General features: G+C 40.7%; 1 protein-coding gene across 1 annotated transcript in view; it reads left to right on the top strand.

Annotated features, from left to right (window-relative positions):
- The first annotated feature begins 5,678 nt into the window (after positions 1-5,678).
- Positions 5,679-24,749, top strand: part of LOC311297688 (NACHT, LRR and PYD domains-containing protein 3-like) — a 57,254-nt gene continuing 38,183 nt past the window's right edge. The window contains exons 1-6 of the mRNA XM_084420090.1: positions 5,679-5,833; positions 5,939-6,064; positions 8,867-8,962; positions 9,156-10,883; positions 12,971-13,042; positions 13,552-13,725. Coding sequence (XP_084276216.1) covers positions 5,721-5,833; positions 5,939-6,064; positions 8,867-8,962; positions 9,156-10,883; positions 12,971-13,042; positions 13,552-13,725 — 2,309 coding nt within the window. The 5' untranslated portion in view covers positions 5,679-5,720. The remainder of the gene's footprint in view (positions 5,834-5,938; positions 6,065-8,866; positions 8,963-9,155; positions 10,884-12,970; positions 13,043-13,551; positions 13,726-24,749) is intronic.

Genomic DNA, 24,749 nt, shown 5'->3' with positions numbered 1-24,749 from the left:
AGCGCATGATGAAATCTTCAAAGATCTTCCGGGCTGCTGTCTTTCCAGACTTGTTTCTGGTGGCGTGTTATGGATGCATATTGGTAGCAATATTCAATTTGAAATGTAATATGTAAAATGACAATGCATTTCTGTATTTAAATTTACATTTTCCATTAAATTTGTGCAACGTTTGGTGAAAATTCAATTATATAATTTACATTTGCCATTTTATACACTAGTTTTAATATGTAAATTGAATACATATTTTAACACTTCATAAGTTGCAAAATTAAAATGTATTACAGAAATGATTAGATAACATCTAATCCTAACGCCCCAGTGTAGTGATGGGGACACTATACTGTCAAAAGAGCACCGTCCTTCGGATGAGACGTTAAACCGAGGTCCTGACTCTCTGTGGTCATTAAAAATCCCATGGCATTTCTCGTAAAGAGTAGGGGTGTAACCCCGGTGTCCTGGCCACATTCCACCCATTGGCCCTTACCAATCATGGCCTCCTAATAATCCCCTTACATTGAATTGGCTCTATCACTCTCTCTCCTCTCTCCACCTATATCCGGTGTGTGGTGAGCGCACTGGCGCCGTTGTACTGTGGCTGCCGTCGCATCATCCAAGTGGATGCTGCACACTGGTGGTGGTTGAGGAGAGATTCCCTGATATGATTGTAAAGCGCTTTGGGTGTACAGTAGTACATATGAAAGCGCTATATAAATGCCTCATTCTATTCTATTCTAACATGTTCAAGCAAAAACTGATCATTTAAATGTTATTTTTCTTAATTGCATTTACACTCACAGTTAAGACACTTGCGATTGCATTGTCATTAAGTGTCCCACAATGAATGTAGCAAAATTCAATGTGCAAATTGAAAATGCATCACGATCACGTCCCCCTCCTAGTCCTTGTCCGCTGCATCCTAACAGAGGAAGATTTAATGATCTTCTTTGAAATCTTTAAGACTCATGTGTAATAGAAAAAGGCCTAAAACTATGTAATCTTCTGAAGGTATTTTTTGATGATAATATTTTATTTGTGTATTTAATTTATTTTTTGTTCTTTACGTTTCTTTAGGTTTATGTTGTTTATTTATTCTGTTTGCTGCTATTTGGACTTCTTGGAATTGTATTAATATTTGTCTTTTTGAGGTTTGTTTGGTATTTTGTGTTTCTTCAAGCATTAAAAAAACATCTTACTCCAGGGGATCTCATAATCTTATCCTGTTGTAGTGAGGTCGTGTGACGTTCTCAACATGTCACTATTATTTAATGCGTGGCCAATGAGCTATCGCCCATTGGAGTATATAAACTTGTTGTTTATGCCTCCTGGAGTGCGTCATGGTCGAAAGCCCACCCCTTTTGCGAAAAGTGTACTACCCTAAGTGGGCTTGAAGGTTTATTTATGTTTTGCTGTTAGTATTTCTTTACTTTTATTTCCGTAGACTTGTTTTGTAGTTAGTATTTGATTCTGACTGTCTGGGTCTGACTGAACAGGGCTCTACAGTGCGCCCGTTTCACTCGCACATGTGAGTAAATATTTCGGCGTGCGAACGTGAAAAAAATATCTGGGCGCACTGGTGCGAGTGACACAGCATTTTTCTATAGAAACAGCTGCAAATACATCATCATGAGGAGGGGGAGAGTAGGACACTATATTACCGGGAGATCAGTTATTTAGGCCTAAATCTTCAGTAGATAGTCTGTAGCCTCATAAAAAAAAACTACAGTGCCCACACACGAACTATTTCAAAACAGCGCGAATTCATTCGCTCTTAAAACATCCTCTGATATAAACAAGTAGGCCTAGACTTTATTAATTTTCAGCATTTAGTCATTTATTTGTAATAACCACTTTAAGTGGGCTATTTAAAAATTGTTATTTATATGTTAAATGATGTTTTTAAAACATAAGCGCAGAGTGTTACGTAATATTGTGTGTGTGTCGAAAGAATTTGTCCGCAGCTGCTCAAAAAAAAAAAAACAGTCAAAAACCCCACTGTCAGTGTTTTGTAAGGAACAGGCAAATATGTCAAATATAGCAGGAGACATTTTAATTATTTACTAATAAAACAGTTATTTTTTATGTCAGTGTCGGCTAGACAGATGAAGTTGACGACTCGCGATCTTCGCAGCGCCAGAGAGAAATGCACATTTCATACGAATTACATAAGCAGCGCAGTCTGTTTTCTTTCGTTTTGAATTGTTCTGCTTAAAAGTAGACATTTCAAGCTATCTATATGTCTCAGGTCTGTGAGGCAATAGGCTACCTTATAGCCCTACGCTGAGTTTCGGTTCATTTATGAGACGAGCTCCAGGTTCGCCAGCGCCTCCGTGTCCTGATTATCTATTTTCTAATAGCCTATAGGCCTATTTACTTATTTATTAAATCCAGACAATTGGTTGATGAAACATCGATTAAAATTAAGATACAATTAATACAAAACAAAATTAAATTTAAAGTCCCTGTAAAGACAATTCTACAAAAAAATTCTAAACACATTATAAGTGCTAGAAATGTATTGCTAAAACATGTTACAAAGACTGAGAACTGTGAAGTACTGAATTGTGGAGTTAGACCGTTTAACAGTTTTTCACCCTTGCTGTGAGCCGGATTTTTTGGGCGGGGCTAAAACGGGGGCTCGATGACGCACTGCGACCCCCTGAGCTTGATTGGGCCCCTACTTGATGACGCACGGAGTCACTAAGCCTATCGCTCAATCGCGAGTTACTATCAGACAGCCTACAGTTTGCTAGCTACTATGCCCACGGCTCTGGCTATGCCTTCGTCATGTAAATGCGTATTCCCTGGATGCAATCACTTAGAAAACAGATCGGTGTCCTTATTTAAATTTCCGAAAAATTATCATATCAAGAAGAGGTGGATTTATCTTGTGAAGAGCTAACGTTACCTTGATGGAGAGCTGATGATCACCACCACCACACCCGCCTCTGTAGAGATCAGGATAGTTTACTTTCGTTGGAGACAACTGGAATTCACTGATAATCCGCTGTAACTGGTGAATGGGGCCAAACCGACTATCTCCCGCTGTCCGCTTCGGCCTTCATCCTCCAGTCATATTTCCCGCGAGTGGGCGTGGTTTCAGCGCAGCCAGCGGACACGCCCCCAGCGTTTGAGAGCTGAGACTAATGCTCATTTTTTCGAGATTTTGATAGCTTATTTTATTTACTTGGCGGCTTTTTTAATCATTGAAATTGGGCTGGGTGGCTAATAACACATTTTTCGGTGGTATGACAAACTCAGAACACATACTTAATTTTGACTTTACAGGGACTTTAAAGACAGGCTTTGTGCTTTCAGTTTGAGGTCTCTGTGAAAGTTTTAAAACATTCGTTTAGTGCCGCTTTCAGAGCGCTCACGTCCGTAACGGAGAACTGTCTGTAACAAATTTTTTTTTTTTTTTTTGTGGAAAAAAAAAAAAAAATGCGACTTAGTCCAGTGCGACTTAGGCTATATATATTTTGTGGCGCATTTTTGACTGATATACGACTCCGGAGCGACATAAAATAGGCTACGGTAAGTTATGTATTCTTTTTGTGCAAATGTCCCATAAATTCCCATCCTTTAAGGATTAATTTATGTCCCGTTGACCGGTCCATTGCATTACGAATAAAGCTAATCAATAAAGTCAAAAATGTGATGTGCAGTCAGGTTTGAGTGTGTGCGCTATTTGAACGAGTGTTCTCACTGATACGCTTGTTGTGATTTGCGGAGTTTTGACGAGTTTTATAGTCTTGATATTGTTTCTTATTCAAAAGTGGTGACGTCCCTTTTTTTTGCATATTGGTTACATTTAATTCAGTAAATTGACTTTGAATGTGTTTTCTTTATTTTCTTTTGTTTATTCAAATTTGTTTTATTTATTGATTATCTGACTCTCCTTTCTTATTGTTCTTTAGGAGCTGAGGGCTTCCTGGGGCAGGCTGGTTGTCTGCTGTATTACTGGCTTTGTTTCACCAGGGGTGTCATTATTGCGGTGTCACTACTTTTGTGTCATTTGCAGTGAATTTGGTGGGTGTGATTCGGATTGGCGTGCTTTCTATTGTAGATCTGCTGCTGTCACACTAGCCTGCTCCCTATAGGAGGCCTCAGCCCCTGTTACGATCTGCTCCGAGACACGAAGGTAGAGATCCAAATGCAGCTTTTATTTGAGGGGCAATCCAAAGGCGTAATCCAAAGTACAGGCAATGGGTCAAAACACAGGTAGGCAGTCCAAACAAACAAAACAGGCAGGGGTCAGAGGCAAGAGAGTAATCCAAGGAACAGGCAAGAAATCCAAAAACCAAGAGACACAAAACCAGGGAAAAACGCTCAGAAATGCAGTGCAACAACATACAAAACTTCGCAGTGTGTGAATGAGTGAACATGGTATAAATAGGCTGAGACTAACAGGGTGATGAGACACAGGTGAAGAGACACAGGTGAATGCAATCAGAGATGATGAGTCCGGGCAGTGAGTTATGGGAAATGTAGTTAGTGAGTGAATAGGAGAGTCTTATGTGGAGTGCCCTCTGGTGGCTCTCAAGGGCACTCCAGCTGGTGACCGTTACAGCCCCTGTGAAGATTTGGGATTTTTTTAATATATATTTTTGGGGTTTTGTTCTATTCGGCCAATGACACTTATTTATTGTTGGTTTTAAATAATTGTTGGCCAACTTTCTTAACTTTAAAAAAAAAAAAGACTGTTGTACGGAAGCCCATGCCCCTTGGCATTTTTCCCTGTTAATCCGGGGTGGCGTAGTCACTAAAATTGAGCCACTTGCTGCACTGTATTTTACAGAGTATATGTATGTTTTGATATGAAACCATGAATAAGAATTTTTCCACAGGATTCGTGTGATTTTCAGGGACTGATGCTGTTCTGTGGTTTATTTTCTCTCTCCAGAGTAGATCATGTGCCGAATCCATAACAACCTGTTAGACTACATCCTCTTTTCTGAACACTAAGTTCAGTTCAACTGAAGGTGTTTTTCAGGCTGTGCCGTGAAGGAGAAAACATGATATATTAACGGAGAACAAACGTCAAGAGAGTAAGTACTTTCATGAAATATTTCAGTGCACTGGGACACATGGATCTTCAAGGTGAAGTGAATGAGTGAAATTAGATATGCCTTGGCTTATAGATTATTACATTATATATTTAACATAGACTGAACATCATTCTCTGTGAGTGTCTATCATTTGTTAACTGCCTGTTTAATGTTGTGATTTTGAGAAAACGAATATTTTTTTATATAAAATATATATAAAAAATAATAATGGACATAAATTGAGTAATACGGACATTATACTGATCAAACATTCTTCCAGTAACAGCATCTACTCTATTATGTAATTACACAGGAAAGCTCTTCGATTGCTTTAGTAAAGTTAACTGGTTTAAAGGGTTAGTTCACCCAAAAATGACATTTCTGTTGTTTATTACTCACCCACATACCGTTCCAAACCTGTAAGATATTCGTCTATCTTCGGAAAACTCGGATCTTTTTTAATGGCATTAATTAAACTATGAAACTTTTGTAATATAATCTAGCGGTTAATAAACACACTGCTGCGTTTCCTGTAAAAGTTTGATCAAGGTGAGTGTTCATGTGTGACTTCCTCATATTAACACAGTCACATGATCCTTTTTCTCCCACACTCCAGATATGATCAGCTAAATATGAATGTTGTTTTATTTAATAATTTAATTTAGTGTTGGGATGTTTCTTCATTCAGATTCAGTGGAGGAGATCAAACTCATCAGATTCTCCTGTATCTTCATCATGGCTGATTCACAAGGATCCAGAGATGGAGATTTTCCTCCAGGATGCAGGTACTTTCAACAAACACTGTTAAATATTGTATTACATCTCAGAAAAAGCCATTCCAGTAAAAGTGCACAACATTTATAAGCCTGTATGCTTTTTATATTACTTAGTTTGAAAACCAGTTCAGTCCAGCAGAAGAGATCAAACCCAGAGTCCAGCTGTGTGTCTATGAAGAGTAACTGCTCTATGGATCCGCCAATTAAGTTTAAGAGTGGAGACACATGGCCTGATCTCAGGTATATCATTTCTATGTTGTAGCGATACCAGCTCAAATGAGGGGAATGTATAATTCATAATTAATAATCAATAACTAATCATACTGGTTATGAGCCATATCACTTACACATTTTAAATTGCCCAAAAAGGGAATACATAGCCTGTGTGTTTATATCTCTGTATATAGATAATTAACCACAACTAATTACAATCAATTATGAATATACAGAAGGGCTATAGATTGAATTTGTGAATGCCTGCCAAATTAAATGTCACATCGAATAATTAGTTTGTCCGCCAAACGAACCATGCGATATTCTTATCGACTCTCAAGGAGGATTATTTTTCTTATAAACTCTCAATAAAGGCTATTCTTCTGGCCATGAAGAATAACTTTCTTGTTCTATAAGATTATTAACTTGTAGGATAATCAACAATATAAAGCTTATAGCTTAAGATCATACACATTTAAGAGGCTGTGTTCTGTGAGCAGCAGACAGAGACAATCAAGCGTATAACGGGTTTTTAATAAATGAAACTATAAACATACAACTGCATTTAACAAAGAATATATACATGAACAGTAACAAAAGTAAATAAAGAAAGAAAGAGCAGGGGCCTTATTTATAAAACTTTGCGTAGGATTTGCGTCAGAAGTAGCGTACGGATGAAACATAGGACGTGCGTACGCACAGAAATATTCAGATTTATAAAACCGTGCGCACGCACATCCTACGCAGTTTTCCCTTAATAAATCACAATCAATTCTAAATGTAGCGCAGCTTTTGCGGCTTCATGTCACGCCCATAGTTGCCCATAAATAGTCCGTGAAACGCCCACAAGTTAATATTCATCGATTGCGAAATCATGGCAAACACAGAGGAAAACCAAGAAACGTAACTTCACTCACGTCATTACGCATTGTGATGGCATCATGGCATTTTATTACCATCCAATTGATTGCATCTGACAAGCTACAGATGTGTTATGAGGATGGATTGCATAACATGCCAATATTATTGCAGAACATATTTCACTTTTCTTTTTGCAAATATGTGTTAATTTGCATTTCTGTTGTAATCTTCGTTTGATTTTGTTTTACACTGCAGATCGATCAAACGGGTGTTCGTTTAGGCTGTTAATTGTAAGACTTGCGTTGTGAAGTCTTCATGTTATTTATGAGAGGCAGTATTGCCATTTCTTTTACACAACGGTCTACAGTTTCACACACTTTCACACACTTTCACGTGTTTCTTCCATCTGCCGACGGTGTCGCCATTTCTCATTACTCCCGTTTTTGTGCGTACGCCTGGGTCAGAGTTTGCGTGAAGGACCGCACATTTTCCCGTCAAGTTTGCTTTTTATAAATACCAATTATTGCGTAGAGAGCAGCGTACGCAACGTTTATAAATGAGGCCCCTGGTCACAGAATGGCAAAAATGTCACAACCAGTTAACCTTTGAGAACCAGCAAAGAATCAAATAAACTTAAGCAGAGCAGACAACCTTAAACGCATTTAACTTTAGATAAGATAATACATGCATTGATCTTTGTGGCTGACCAGGAATGCGAGTGTGTGAGTGTCCATTCTCGGTGTGTCCGTTAGTTGGAAATGTTCTTTCGGTTCTTCCAGAGCTCGTGTAGTTCGCGGAAAGTTCAAACGGTTTACTTGTAAGAGTTGCCAGAAACTCAGTTAAAGTCCGTTTCACTCGTAGGTAGAAATGAATGAGCACGAGACTAAACGAGGCAAGACGTAAAACAAAACGGAGAGAGGATAAAATTGAAGAAGAGGAGAGAAGACAAAGCAAAGACAAGACAAGACCAAAACAAGAACAACTGATAACGTGTGCATCCTTCTTTAAAAGGTTCGAAGTCCACTCCTTTCCTGGGTGGTCAGACCAATCGAATTAGGCAATTTTTGAGCAGGAGAGAGTTTCTTTGTCTCTGCTTGACGCCTTGTTTGCATGGTTTATGAAGGTGTTAGACTTTGTCATTTCTACTCCAAATGATGGTAAACACAGTATAATACATTTTATCATAACCTACAACATATAAGGCACACCGAAAGGTTTAATTAGGTACCAAGATTGCTATATCTGGAAGATACAAACATAGAGATACATCCTTATTCTCTAAATGAAGCACTTAGAGTTCAACTAACACAACTAGGGAAATCATAACTATGCCAATATAAGGGGGGAAACATGCATGCATACAGGAATATGTCATATACATTTCAGAATTATTTATATTCTGAGTTAGATACAAAGGACGTTTTTGTGTGTGTGTGTGTAATGGGGCATCAGGTGAGGGCTTTTCCTGGCCATCTGGACTTGGAGTACCGTGAGAGGGGGGTTTAAAATTGATAGTGATCTATTGAAGCCCAGACGAGCTTCGGAGGTGTTCCTGTTCAATTTCTACAAAGTCACAAACATGTCAAAAGGATCAATTCAGTCCAGATTCATCGGCGCTAAGCTGTGATTTACATATATGAGGTCGATGGTTAAAAGCTTTTCTGAATCTTAAAATGACAAGCCATCGTGATTTGATCCATACGCTACAGTGTTTTGCTTATAGTATTTGATATTTTATGAAATTATTATTAATATACAGCAGTTTAATGATCTGGATTGAACCAAACAATAAAACCTGTAAGTTTCAGTCTATTCATAATTATCATTGTGCTCTTGTGTAAAGCTCTATGCATTGTATTGTTAATACATTCACACACTGTAAAAGCTGTTGGTCTGTTACTCAGTTAATGAAACAATTACATCAATATCAGTGTGTCTGATTCTTTACCCTCTTCATTCTGATTAAAGGTCAAATCTTCAATCCAGACCAGTTAAAAACAAAACTGTGTACAAGCCTGTGATTCAACCACAAGACTTTAATGAAAGCATGTGTCCTGGTTTCAGGTAAAATGCAGGACTTTTGTTGTTGATGTTTAATCTTAGGTGCTGCAATTCACATCACACATCACTCACACACATGATTAATGATTGAAACATTTCAGAAAACTAATGATGTTCTGTGTCCCATAAATAGTTTTGTAATTATGGCTATTTACTTCTCTGACTTGTGTAATAATGTGGTATTTTAATCTTACAGCCATGACTCTAAACCTGCTGAAGTCCTCAACACATTGAGATCAAATCTGAGACAGAAGTTTGAGTGTTTGTATGAGGGAATATCAAAGCAGGGAAACCCAACACTCCTGAATGAGATCTACACAGAGCTCTACATCACAGAGAGTGGAAGTGGAGAGATCAATAATGAGCATGAGGTGAGACAGATTGAGACACAGTCCAGGAGAGCAGAAACAGAGGACACAGCGATCAAATGCAGTGACATCTTTAGACCTTTACCTGGACAAGACAAACCCATCAGAACTGTGCTGACAAAGGGAGTCGCTGGCATTGGAAAAACAGTCTCTGTGCAGAAGTTCATCCAGGACTGGCCTGAAGGGAAAGAGAATCAGGACGTCCAGCTCATATTTCCACTTGCTTTCAGAGAGCTCAACTTGATGAAGGACAAAACACTCAGTTTTTCAGATCTCCTTCATCGCTTTTTCCCTGAAACAAAAGAAATGGAAATATCCAGTGATGAGTATAAAGTGTTGTTCATCTTTGATGGTCTGGATGAGTGTCGTCTGTCTCTGGATTTTCAGAGCGATGTGAGGTTGTGTGATGTGACTGAATCAGCCTCAGTGGACGAGCTGCTGACGAACCTCATTGTGGGGAATCTGCTTCCCTCTGCTCTCATCTGGATCACCTCCAGACCAGCAGCAGCGGATCTCGTCCCCTCTGAGTGTGTCCATCGAGTGACAGAGGTACGAGGCTTCAGTGACACACAGAAGGAGGAATACTTCAGGAAGAGAATCAGTGATCAGAGTCTGGCCCACAGGATCATCTCACACCTGAAGTCATCAAGGAGCCTCTTTATTATGTGCCACATCCCAGTGTTCTGCTGGATCTCAGCCACTGTTCTAGAGAAGATGTTGAGTGAAGCAGAGAGAGGAGAGATTCCCAAGACTCTCACTCAGATGTACACACACTTCCTGCTCATTCAGACCAACATCAAACATGAGAAGGACTATGAGAAGAAAGTGAAAGATGAAGACATGATTGTCAAACTGGGGAAACTGGCTTATCAGCAGCTTGTGAAAGGCAACCTGATCTTCTATGAGGAAGACCTGAGCGAGTGTGGCATTGATGAGGCAGAAGCATCAGTTTACTCAGGATTGTGCACTCAGATCTTCAGAGAGGAGTTGGGCTTGTGTCAGGGGAAAGTCTTCTGCTTTGTTCATCTGAGCATTCAGGAACATCTAGCAGCTCTATATGTGCATCTCTCCTTTATCAACAATAACATCAATGTGTTTGACCAGATTACCAAACCAACTAATGGAGACACAGTTTCCCTATCTGATCTCCATCAGAGAGCTGTGGATGAGGCTTTAGACAGTAAAAATGGGCATCTGGACCTTTTTCTTCGTTTCCTTCTGGGTCTGTCAGTGAAGTCTAATCAGAGTCTCTTAGAAGAACTAAAGACACAGACAGCAAACAGCTCTCACAACAATGAGAAAACAGTTGACTATATTAAAGAAAAGATCAGTGAGAATCCCTCTCCAGATAAATACATCAATCTGTTTCACTGTCTGAATGAACTGGGTGATCTTTCTCTAGTGAACAAAGCTGAACCTCATATGAGCCATGGAGGATTACGTGATGTGAAACTCTCCTCGTCTCAGTGGTCAGCTTTAGTGTTTGTATTGTTGTCCTCAGAGGAGACACCGCAGATGTTTAACCTGAACAGATTAATTGGAGACAGAAATGATCGGTAAGTGACACTGAGTGCAATCATTACAGTCTAAAACATTTTGAACAAACATAAACGTCTCTGTTACGTATGTTACCCTCGTTCCCTGAAGGACGAGGATTACTTTTATAAATATCATGTGGAGGTTACACATATGGACTGGGTGTTTCTGGTGTCACGGACAGCTCGCTCTCGACCGTAACATAAAATATGAGCACTTGTTCAGATTGATTGACTTGCAAGTTTCTTTATTCAAGTGTCAAAATGATACAATACAAAATAATCTAAAATAATGTCTAGGGTTTAAATAAAGGGGAAAAATAATAATCCAAAGGGTGAAGAAATGCTGATACAGCAAAAGCAAAGTTTCAAGCAAATGACTTCTTCTGGGGACTGCCGATCCCCAGAGGAAAAGTGAAATGGATTAAATCAGTCCCATCTTTTATCCTCTCCACAATCAGATGAGATTATTCAGCAGGAGTGTACAATCGACCACACCCTCCCAAGTCATCCCGCCACCAGCAGGCGAGAAAGGAAGCGCAGGGTCGTAACACTTGTCGTGCAGGTTGTCACCCACGACTAGTTTAAAATGTTTCCATACCTCCGATTTTCCTCCAAACTTGCTCAAAGTTAATTCTCCTGTTTTAATTTTTTCTTTGCTTCTTCAAGCTCCATGTTGCACTTAAGCTACAGAATAGTACAGCACGCACAGCAGGTGCGTCACGCATGCGAGACTGCGAGTGGTATGTTTGTATTTTGCCGGCAGCAGAGATCACGTGGTTGGCTGGCTGCTGTCAGCGACTACTGAGAGGGGCCCCCTTGAGGGGGAACCCGATAACAGTGTCATTGCACTTTACTGCATTGACAATCAAAGGGGCGCTCACACAGTTTGTTGTTGCATTTTATTCTTAACCAGTCGTTGTCTTGGGGCCCCACGCCAGCTCGGGGCCCCAAGCAATTGCTTGGTTTGCTTGCCTTGTCGCGACGGGCCTGTATATATATATTCACTCTGTCAACTCACCGAACATTCCTTGACAGTTTTTCAGCATCCCTCCACCTCCCCGACTCCTCACTCTTGGCGCTTTCTTTTACAGCCAGGAATACGGGGGGAGTACTGGGGGGGGGGAATACCGAGCCCGGAGCCCTCTCCTCGGACAGCACGACAAATACGCTTTTATTCTATCTGACTTATTTGTAAGTGTGAACTCGTGAAATGGGACCCATCACCAGTGCCGGAGCACACAGGGGACTGACCGTGGCAACACTGAACAGTGAACTGAAACAGTGAAGCACTCATTTTTCGCCCTCTAACCAGCCGTCAACAAACACAGAAATTTGATGCTGTTAAAACAGCAGTTGAGAGCTCAAAAGCTCGCGACCACCACTGCACTGCACTGTAGAAATCACCAGCACTGGGAGAGTCTTTTCCAGAAGAACATCGACACAATCGCTTGTTGTATACAATAATACTCTTCAGAGACATCAAAAACGATCGGCTCCGAAGCAAAAAGCAACTAGTGCGTGCATCCACTTCCGTATCTATACCCGTGCCACGGGGGCGGAGTGTGTGATGCGAATCACGCACGTCAATTTGCATTGGCTCGTTCAACAGTACTCGAAGAAGACAGGCTCCCTAGCGTTATCCCATTCAGTCGACGCCGACTACGTCTGACGTTCTCGACTGAAAGGGAACTGACACGCTGTGAGGATAAAAGATTAGATTAGATTAGCTTACTTTTAATTTCAAAACTTGTTTAACACAAAATACTTCTTGATTCATGAAATCAAGGCACCCCCCTGCCTGCCTCATGATCCTGCCTCAAGACAAGAGAAGATCTGGGACACGAAGGCAGAATCATGACATGGTGTAAATGCAGACTAATAGATCTCTCACAGCAACATTGACAATAAAAAAGAAAACATCAAATCTGTGTTGGCTGAATACGAGGCTTCTACACTTATAGATACTAAAACAACTTTTTCACATTTCACATGTCCTTTATAAAGCAGTGTTTAATGAAAAAATATTTGAGGGTATTTATGAAGGTATAATGTATTATTTACTTATGATATGAATTATGAATTATTTATTTTTTATTTTCAATTAGTGTCACACAAAACACTGGAGATGAAGTTCTTCAGAAGCTGATGCCTGTGTTTACAGCAACTAGATCAGCTCTGTAAGTAACACTGAGAACAAGCATCACTGTTAAAACATTATAACATGTCTTACTTAAACATTAAAAATGAATGGTTTAACAAAAATATGAGTCACACTTCAGCTTTTAAACCCTCCACCTACCTGACCCTGATTTGTGATCTACTTAACCGGTTTTTATGATATTTGTGTGAGAAATTGATTTTCAAATATATGCATTTATAATGTATGTATATTAACATTTAGATTTAGATTTTTTTTATATTCATTTTAAATTAAATGTAAATGTTATTACATTTATATTTATGGAAAAAAAACAGATGTATTCAATGTATTTAATTTGATCAGTTTTATATAATCTTTTTCCCTCACATAGAGACATAATCTCTTAAAATAACAGTTAAACTTATTGATATAGTGAATTCATTGTTTTAAAAAAGAGATATTGCACAAATTAGAAACACAATTAGAAAAAACAAAGATGTCTGTTTTGATCAGAGAGAGTGAAGAGTGTGTCATTGTTCTCTACAGGTTGTGGGATTGTGGTGTCACAGATGAAGGTTGTGCTGCTCTGGCTTCAGCTCTGAGATCAAACCCCTCTCACCTGAGACAACTGGATCTGTCATATAATAAACTAGGAGACTCAGGAGTGAAGCTGCTCTCTGCTGTACTGGAGAACCATCACTGTAAACTGGAGATACTGGGGTAAGATCATACATGACTCTCACATGAAACTGTCACTGTGAATTCATAAAGTATAATCAAAATGGAATAACATTCAGGGAAATAACTATTATTACATTAATTACAAGCAAAGCTATTGAAACAACATGATCAAATTCATCAAATTCATTTCATGTCTGTTCATGTGATGTAAGAAAATGAATATTTTTCTGTGTAGCATATGGACAGAGCGCACATGACGTGTCATTAGGAATGTTAGGGAAACTTTAATCCTTAAACTCCTGGATGTAAATTACGGAGCGGAGCCAGAAGTCTGGAGCGTTCTGATTCCCCTGAGGTGTTTATGACTCCCCAGGGAGCGAGGGAGCGAAACCAGATGGCCCGAGAGACTGAATTCTGTGACTGAACATTCACACACAAACGTCCTTTGTATGTAACTCAGAATTGTACCTGACCTTCCTGTATGCATGCATGTCTGATTAGTTATGATGTTGAGCATATAGTCATGATCTACTAGTGTGTGGCTCTGAAATGTATTTTTGAAGAATGTTTCTCCCAATGGAATCGCATCCTGTAACCCTACCTCCTGCTAGGTCATAAAAGTTTATGACCACAAAGCTTCAACAGCTCATCTAGTTCCTCTGGAGATTCTACCTAAAATCAACAATTCTCCCCCCTGCAAGAGAGATAACGGGGCTTTCTCCGGACAGGCATTCCAACACACATTAACGCACACACATACACAAACTTTGAACATTAAACTTAGAATATAAGCATGTCATATGTATTTCATATACTCCTGTCTGCTTCCCAGTTTATATTCACTTCGTTTATGACGTTTATTTGAAGGAGCGAACTTTTAAATGCTTCTATTCATGCATACGATGGTAACTTGGTATTTCCGCCTCTTTTTCCTGTCGTCCTTGGTATCTCTTCAACCGTACCAGTTTGACTGAGCCACTCAGATATAGGAGATTACAGTAAAATGTATTTTTCTGTGTGTACCATCTTGCTGGAGTATAACTGCTGAATTTTTACACTATCATAAACTATGCAGATGAGTTGTCCTGACAAGACAAATATAACTTTTCCCGCTCAAGATACTCTAAAGTGATTGGTCCACGTACGCGAAGTAGGCGTAAGTTAAGAAACTCCATAAAAGACAGACTTAGGAAATTTCTCAGCAGCACTTCATCAGTGAGAGATTCCTTGTCCTACAACTCCCATAGGGAGTTTTTTGCCGTTTTTTCTTTTCTTTTCTTTTCTTTAATCTTTTAATCTTTATTTTCATCTTCGGACTTTTCCTACGTTCAGTGAAGCGAAGCACGAGAAGAACACCCAGCTCGAACGGACACACGCACGTTTGTTCTCAGCTCTACAACACAGAGCCATACCACAAGCAAGTATTTTCTCAGAATCTAAATGCTGTTTTAAGGTTGTCAGGGCTATTCAAGGTTATTAGTGTCTATCTCAGACTTAACTGTTTGATTTTGCCATTCTGAGATTCTTTCACTTTCTCTCGCTCATTCTTCTCTCTCATTCTCTCTCTTTCTCACTGTTATTTGTCATTTGTTATCTTGTAATTGTTTAACTGGTCGTTTATGTTTTTACATCTTTTCGTGTAAACCTTAGTCATATATATACACGTAGTTTGAATGTATTAAAACCCATTATATCCTTGATTGTCTCTGTCTAAATCCTCATATTACAAAATCAATGAAACGTACGATTCAGCTACAAAACTTTACAATTTTGTTACTATTTGTAACCTAAATTTTATAAAAACAGGAAAGTTGTTTTCGTGGCCAGAAAACAGCTGTCTTCGAATTATAAGAAAGAGATAATTTTTGTTGAGAAATTGTTGGGTTAATGTTACGGCCGTTTGCTGGAAAAAAACGAATTGTTGGATAGCTACATTAATTTCCATTAAAAATTATTCTGATAATTGATCTGAGGAATGGACTGTTGATATATTAGTGATTAAATCATAATTCATTATGAGGGGTTACTGATATATACAATTGATCTAATGTTCAGTTTCAATCATTTTATTAATTCTGTATGCGAAGATGAATCATAACCCCGATTCATCATTATTATTATTATTATTATTATACATTTTATTTATAGGCGCCTTTCTTGACACTCAAGGTCACCTTACATCATCATCAACAACAATAACAATATTTAAAAACAATGAGATACAATACAATTAAAAGAAAATGCAGTTGTGGTCAAAGGGAGTAAGCTATTCTAAACAAATGAGTTTTGAGTTTGGATTTGAAAAGTGTGAGAGAATCAATATTACGGAGATCCGGTGGAAGCGAATTCCAGAGCTGAGGAGCAAAGAAACTGAAATCTCTACTCCCCATAGTAACAAGGCGGACACGGGGAACGGTGAAATTAATAGAATAAGAGGAACTAAGAGTACGAGCGTGTGTAGGTATATGGAGGAGATCAAAAAGATACGAAGGGGCTAGATTATGAATGACTTTAAAAGTAAGGAGAAGTATTTTATAGTTGATACTAGGGATGTCCGATCACGTGGTTTCAGACTGATCGGAATCGGACGTTACCTCCCGATCAGGACTCGGATATATATGTATATATATTCTCATTATTTTTTAACACATCTATAGTTATGCGGTGGCACAGAGTTACGCCGGTTTCACACTGCACGCGCGTAAGCAGCGCAGGAGCAGTGCGTATGGTGAGCAGGAGCAGGACACGCGCGTTTTGCTTTCACACTGGCAGCGTTTGTCACGCGCTGCTGAACCGCGGGTTGTGTACAGACAGAGTACTCTATAATGGATAAGTTGGCATTGCTTTATTTCGTTTTCAAATACATTTAAGAGAAAAGACTTGTCAATAAGCTTATTTTATTAATAATTTAATTTATATAACTTTTGGTTCATCTTTGTTTTTATTGTTCTGGCAACAAGTTTGTTTTTGGACAATTGTTTTCTTTTTAAATTGCTGTTGGTCATTTGATCGACTGTTTAAAACACAATAGATATCATCAATGCACTTTTTGGATAAAACTGCGGTGTATTTTGGCCATGATCAATGCATTGTCGATTTAATTCAGTGTAAGCGGCGCAGCAAAAATAGACTCGGCACCGAAACGATCGCGGCACTGCTGCTTCTGCGCTGCTCCTGCTACTCGCTGCCGCGCCGCCTCTGCGTGCGGTGTGAATGCTCTAATCTGTTAACATGGGCGCCGAAAAAAATACGCGCTGCACCCTCTGCTAACGCGTGCAGTGTGAAACCGGCGAGTGCAGTTCAAGCACATTACTGGCTTTGCAAACACTGTGGCACTTTTATTTATTTTTTTATTTACATGCCTGTTGGGTATTTTAAGTTGAGGTGCTATTTGTGTATATATTCGACTTTTGTTATATTTACTGTTGCACTAAGTCCAAAAGTGAAGAATTTATGTTATTTATTACTTGATTGTTCAAGCTACCTCACAGAAGTGCTCTGTTTGTTAACAGAGTTGTTGAATGTTAAAATAAGGTGAATTAAATAAAAAATAAGGAACATCCTGGATCTGTTTTTCGCTCTTCTTTATTTTTTTTTAATGTATTATAGAAGTATCGGATCGGGACTCGGTATCGGTAGATACTCAAAATCAAATGACTCGGACTCAAGGGCAAAAAAACCTGATCGGGACATCCCTAGTTGATACGATAAATGATAGGGAGCCAATGGAGCTGTTGTAAAATAGGAGTGATGTGATGAATAAAAGGGGTACGAGTAATGATACGAGCAGCTGAGTTTTGGACCAGTTGAAGTTTATGAAGGGTTTTATGTGGGAGGCCAAACAAAAGAGAATTGCAATAATCTAAACGGGAGGTGACTAAGCTGTGAACAAGAATGGCAGTGGAGTGAGGCGTGAGGTAAGGACGCAGACGGTTGATATTACGAAGATGATAATAAGCAGACCGGGTAACATTGTTAACATGAGATGTAAAAGAGAGGGTGCTATCGAAGATGACACCCAGACTCTTAACCTGAGGGGAGGGAGAGATGAAGGAGCTATCAATGGGAATAGAAAAATTATGGAGTTTGTTTAATGTTGATTTTGTACCTATAAGAAGCAATTCTGTTTTATTGCTATTTAATTTAAGGAAGTTTGAAGTGAACCAGGATTTTATGTCAAGAAGACAGTTAGTAAGGGAAGATGGTGGAAGTGTGGAATTAGGTTTGGTTGAAAGATAGAGCTGGGTGTCATCTGCGTAGCAATGAAAATTAATCTGATGTTTACGGAAGATGTAACCAAGAGGAAGAAGATAAATAAGAGCAGAGCCCTGGGGCACACCTGTAATGACAGGGACAGAATGAGAAGTGAATGATTTTAACTGAATAAACTGAGTGCGGCCTGAAAGATATGAATGAAACCAGTTAAGAGGTGTGTTAGTAATTCCAATAGAAGAGAGTCTGTTCAAAAGGATGGTGTGTGAAATAGTATCGAAGACCGCACTCAAATCAAGCAGAAGAAAAATGGATAATAAACCAGAGTCAGCCGCTAGGAGAAGGTTATTAGTGATTTCAAGTAGTGCTGTTTCCGTGCTATGAAAAGGACGGAAACCAGACTGGAATTGTTCATATAAATTATTGTAGGAAAGATGAGTATGGAGTTGAGCAGCAACAATTTTTTCCAGAATTTTGGAGATGAATGGAAGATTTGAAATAGGACGGAAATTATTATGGTCTTGGGATCTGAACCAGGTTTCTTAAGAATGGGAGTTACAGAAGCTGTTTTAAGAGAAGAACGAACAATTCCAGTGGTAAGTGAAGAGTGAATGATGTTAGTAATGAGATGGGACAGAAAAGAAACAGTGGCTTTCACAAGCACAGTTGGAAGGGGGTCTAATCTGCAGGTTGAAGATTTGGATTTTTGAATGAGTTCATTAATTTCATTTACTGAGGGTAAGGTAAATGCTGAGAGTAGACAGGTGGGAGCAAATGAAACGGGGACAGGTGAGTTCGGATCAGAAGTAGACATAAGGTGCTGGTGGATATGTTCAATTTTTAAAGAAAAAAAAAGATAAAATGATATAGAATTACAAAAATCAGAGGAATACAAGTGAGGAGGAAGTGGATCCCGAGGTTTTATGAAGTTTGTAATGAGAGAAAAAAGGGCCTTTGAAAATGGTGGTTTTAGCTTTAGAAATCGAATCTTTGTAAAAAAGAATGTGATTTAAATACATGTCCTTGTGCACAGTGAGATTCGTTTTCCTGTAAAGTCTTTCAAGTTGTCTTCCTTTTGTTTTTAATTTTCTAAGAGTGGGAGTAAACCAAGGTGCAGAAAGAGTAAATGAAACAGTCCTGGTTTTGAGTGGAGCAAGATTATTAAAGAGGTTATGAAGATTGTAGTTGTAGTGAGAGAGCAGTTCATCCAGGGTAGAAAAACTGTCGATACTGGGAAAACTAGTGATGCTGGAGGATAAAATGTCCAAGTTGATATCCTTAATATTTCGGAATGTTATAGTACGTGGGAGATTAGATTTGGAGAGTGAGAGATTAACCCTCTGAGGTCTGAGCTGTTTTCTGGGCCCTGGAGGTGTTCTGACATGCTCTGACATTTGTGGTTATTTCTGTTACTTGTGACATTTTCATGGCTAAAGTCTAATTACACTGTATTCAGCACACACTCTGCTACAATAATATATCAGCAGCATGTGTGTAAAAGTTTGTAGTTTTGAGATAATGACATTTATGCGTGGTTTGTGAAAATAAATATTCTCACTGAAATAAGGTCATGAAACCCATACTGATTATTTCTTCACAAGACTTTTGAAAATTGTATGACATAGCCTAGAATATTTGCTCTAAAACTATGTGAAAATCACCCTGACTGCTCATTCAGAGAAGACAATATATTGATTTAAAATTTTTACGACGTGTTTTGTGTGATAAAGCTTTATGCGGGAGGGGCGGATCACCTCATTAATATGTAAGGCTTTTTACACCTGAGAAAGACAAAGACACTCCCTAATGGCCCTATTAGGAGCTTATCAGGGCCCATCATTCTGACCAACCTTCCACAAAGAATGAGGAGATTTAGAAAAGAATGGCTTTTAGATTGTTTGGATTTATTTACAACACAACATGATCCAAAGAAAGAGACCTTTGTGCCAGTACATACCTTTCATTTCCAAGGTGTTTGATTTTCACTTTACCATGTTCATGTACAGAGACATGTACTGTGAATGTTGAAGTCAGCAGGACTCAGTGGCATCTGGGTCCTGAAAAAAAAAAAAAAGTGAACATACTGATATCAAGAGAAAGGCCTGCACGATTTTGGGAATACATTTTAGATTTTTAAATTTTTAAATTCATATTGCTTTTTAAAATTCACAGAATACACACACACACACACGTTTCCAACAATATATTATATAATGAACACCAGGTTTGTTGTGCCTTGTAGGTATAGGCTATGCGCAGTGCTGCATAAAATAATAACAATATAGCAGCCTATATAAATCTTCCAAAAGATTTCAGTAACTAAGCTAGAGAAAAGTATATTGATTATCATGTTACTTCAAATGTTTCCATTCGTTATGATGATATGAAATGAGATAATAGTAAAAACATGTAGCCGTTTGGAGCGTTTTGCTTTTCCAAAATATGATACATTCAAACGCGATCGCGATCCAAAATGTGATACATTCAAACGCGATCGCCCTCAAATATAAAACATTATGGTTACCATATACATATCTACGTTTGAGCAGATATCCACAAACACAGTAACAGTAAACACAGATCTAAATATTATAATATTCACCATATATCTAGCAACAGTTCAACTGCAATGTGAAATTTATGCAACAATAACAAACTAATATGTAAGAATTTCTTACCTTATCTTTCTTGTCTTCAAATCGCGTTCTTCTTCTGGGGTAAAGCCAATGTAAGCTCACGACGCGTCTTTCAATTTCGACGAAAAGCAGAGACTGATGAAGTGTTTTGGTGTTTTGTTTTTGAGGCAATGAGCGCGTTCGCGTTCCATGTGGAGATTTGCATGTGAATATCTTTTGCGCGAGTAGGCGTGGTCAAATTAAAACTAATTAGGAAGCGTTTGAGAAGCTGGACATCTTGTTGGTTTTATACAAATTACTTAAACAGAGAATATTTGTTTTCAGTTTGAATCCGATCATTTAAAAGTACACACTTAAATGTTTATAAAGGTATATGGCTCATAAATGTGTGACAAGTGTTCGCTGAGTTTTGTTTCAGTTTATAGACGTGCTCAAGAAAAAAAAATTCACCGCGACGGAGAAGCAGAACGCACACCCTGTTTATTTTCTTTATTTTTCAAAAGCACAATGTTTTGATTTGATTGTAAGTGGACACATACAAAAGTAGAAATATCACAGATTCTTTTTTTATATTTCTTTTTTCTGTATGACCATAAATGTATTTTAGAGTAATTGAGTAATTTAAGTTTAAAGTGCTACAATGTGAAGAAAATCCAGCAAAATTCGCCGGCGCGTTTGCCGACCTCAGAGGGTTAACAGTGAACGAGAGCAACATGTGATCAGAAAAAGGGAAAGAATCTGCCTTTCCTAGAAAGAATCTAGGGAATTATTGATTCCCTATATCATTTGAGCTAATACCTAGATTCGCTATATCTGTGTGAAGCGTTTGCTCTATTTCTCCTGCTGCTGTGAGTTCATGTGTTTGATCAGTAAATGATTGAACACATGAGCTGCTCCTCATTAAGGTGATACTGCAGTACTGATAGTCACACTGAAAAACGTCTCGGTTACGTATGGTAACCCTTGTTCCCTGAAGGCCGTACGTCGTGACCGACGAATAGGAATCTCGCTAGAGAGGCCAATCTACTTCGAATGAAACTAAACGAGCCAATGCACATTGGCGCGCAGTCATTTGCAACAGCTGCTCTGCCATGCAGGCGGGTATATAATGAGCAGCATGTGCGATTGCACTTCAGTTTTTTGCTGAGGAGGCGAGCCGATGAGCTGGCTACCCCGGCGGGTCACAGCAGATGTGGCGACGGGACGTATGTCTCCGTTCCCTCCTTCACGTTCCCTATCAGTCGGTCACTCTCGACGTACGTTGTGACCGACGAATAGGAATCCCTATTAAAGAGCCACAGCTGCTGACCCCATCCAGCACCCTGTGCGAGCCTGTTGTCCCTTCTTGCCTGGAAGGACGATAGGAGATGGCTTACACAGAGTGTATCTGTCACTGTTGTTCCGTGATAACCCATACAGTGAGAACACTGGGAAGCGTGACCTTTCTTGTTTGGAAGGAGAACGCTGCGGAACCCACATTCTTCCCAAAAGGAGTTATGTGGTGATATACATATGGACTAACCCGAAGGATGTACTGCATATGAAATACTAAGTGACTTAGCCCAAGGAAAAGACACGGCTTCCGTTTAGGAGCAGCCGTGGAAGAAATACACATATGAGATCCTTGTAGGGTCACACATATGGGACCCAGCCTAGACCCGGTTCTCAAGGATTTAACGGATAAAGGCCTGGCGCCGGACGCTCCGCCATGTCCGGACCGAGGGTGTTGGAGGACTCAACAGGTTTTTCACTCTGGTGCAATAAGGGTGCACAGTAGGGTGCAACAAGCCGACAGAGCCGGGCCTCTCAGTTCTTCTACCCGTTTAGGGTGAGAAAATGGGATGAGACCGGCTCTACACGTAGGCTATAATATCTAGCGAACGTGTTAGGTGTCACCCAGCCCACAGCTCTACAGATATCTGTTAGCGAGGAGCCACGTGCCAGTGCCCAGGAGGATATAAGCATGCAACCCTTAGCGGGCAGGGCACGCCTTGTGCTTGGTAAGCCAAGGCGATGGCATCCACTATCCAGTGGGCCATCCTCTGGAGACAGCCTTTCCCTTCTGCTGGCCTCCGTAACAGACAAAGAGCTGGTCTGAGGTCCTGAGACTTTGAGTTCTGTCCACGTACAAACGCAGAGCGGGAACGGAACAGAGCAAAGCCAGGGCTGGGTCTGTCTCCTCCAGGGGCAGCACTTGCAGGTTCACTTCCTGGACCCTGAAGGGAGTGGTAGGAACCTTGGGCACATAGCCAGGCCGGGGTTTCAGTACAACATGGTTGTCACCCGGCCCCAACTCTAGGCACGCTTTATCAACCGAAAATGCCTGCAGGTCCCCTACCCTCTTGACAGAGGCCAGTGCAACCAGCAGCAAAGTCTTCATGGAAAGAAGTTTTAAGTCTGCTGATTGCAAAGACTCAAAGGGAGCATCCTGAAGTGCTTGAAGCACCAGGGAAAGGTCCCAAGAGGGTATGGAGGGGGGTCGAGGAGGATTTAATCGTCTCGCCCCCCTAAGGAACCTGACAACCAGGTCGTGCTTTCCTACTGTTTTGCCATCTATGTGATCGTGATAAGCTGAAATAGTGGCAGCATGTACTTTGAGGGTGGAGGGAGACAGCCTTCACTCCAACCCTTGCTGCAAGAAGGAAAGCACGGAGCCTATCGAACATCTTCGGGGGTCTTCTCGGCGAGAAGAACACCATTCAACGAACAGGTTCCACTTCAAGGCGTACGGACATCTTGTAGATGGCGCCCTTGCTGAAGTGATGGTGTTAAGTACCTCTGGGGGTAAGTAACCTAGCACCTCCACATCCCGTCCAGGGACCACACATGGAGTTTCCAGAGGTCCGGACGCGGGTGCTACAGGGTTCCCCGTCTCTGAGTCAGAAGGTTCTTCCTCAGAGGAATGGGCCAGGGAGGGACTGTCACGAGGAGCATGAGTTCTGGGAACCAGGTCCGGGTGGGCCAATAGGGAGCCATCAGAAGGACCTGCTCCTCGTTCTCCCTGACTTTGCACAGGGTCTGTGCCAGTAGGCTCACTGGGGGAAACGCATATTTGTGGAGGCCCCGGGGCCAGATGTGTGCCAGTGCGATCGTGCCGAGTGTTCCCCCGGTCAGGGAGTAAAACAGCTGGCAGTGGGAGGTCACTCCTCCCCGAACTCTTTCCATATCAGCTGAACCGCCTGGGGGTGGAGTCGCCATTCTCCCGGGAGCACAGTTCATGACAGCTCGTCGGCCACATGGTTGAGCACACAGGGGACATACATGGCTCGAAGCGACCTCAGATGCTTCTGACTCCAGAGGAGGAGATGGCGGGCGAGTTGCGACATGCAACGGGAACATAGACCACCTTGTCGGTTGATGTATACAACGGTCGCAGTGTTGTCCGTACGGACCAGCACGTCCCTGCCCTGTAGCGGCCTTTTTAAGTGGCACAGAGCAAGACGTACTGCTAGCAACTCGATGCAGTTGATGTGCCAATGCAGTTGGGGGTCCATCCACACCCCTGACACTGCATGCCCGTTGTACGTGGCACCCCAGTAGGTGGCAGAGGCATCTGTGAACACCACAGCATGCTTGGACACCTGTTGTGACCCCTCGTGCCCGCAGGAACGAGGGGTCTTACCATGGGCTGAAGGTCTGGCGGCATGCTGGTGTAATTGTCACCCGGTGAGTGCCCTGATGCCACGTCCATCTCGGGACTCGCCCGAGAATCCAGTCCTGAAGCGGTCTCATATGGAGCAGCCTGAGCGGAGTTAACACTGCTGTTTCTGCTGCTGCCATATGCCTCAGGAGCCTCTGAATATATTTTAGTGGGACCACCCTCCTGCCTTTGAACGTTTTCAAGCAGTTCAGCACCGACTGAGCCCATTCCTTTGTGAGGCGTGCTGTCTGTGCGACCGAATCCAACTCCATACCGAGAAAAGAGATCCTCTGCAGGCCGAAGAGTTTGCTCTTTTTCCAGTTGACCTGAAGATCCAACTGGCTGAGGTGCCTGAGCATGAGGTCCCTGTGTTCGTATAACTGATCTCGAGAGTGTGCTAGTATGAGCCAGTCGTCGATATAGTTGAGGATGTGAACGCCCTTTTCTCTTATGGGAACAAGGGCCCCCTCTGTGACTTTCGATCTCCTCTCGCAAGACATGAGCATTGGATGCTCTCACTGTAGTGGAGTGGATGGCCCGAAACTTGGGGGGGATTCTGGGTGAACTGAATCGCA

The sequence above is a fragment of the Rutilus rutilus genome (assembly GCF_951802725.1).
Source record: "Rutilus rutilus genome assembly, chromosome: 9".
NCBI classification, from domain to species: domain Eukaryota; kingdom Metazoa; phylum Chordata; class Actinopteri; order Cypriniformes; family Leuciscidae; genus Rutilus; species Rutilus rutilus.
This window is presented reverse-complemented; position numbering and strand designations above follow the sequence as displayed.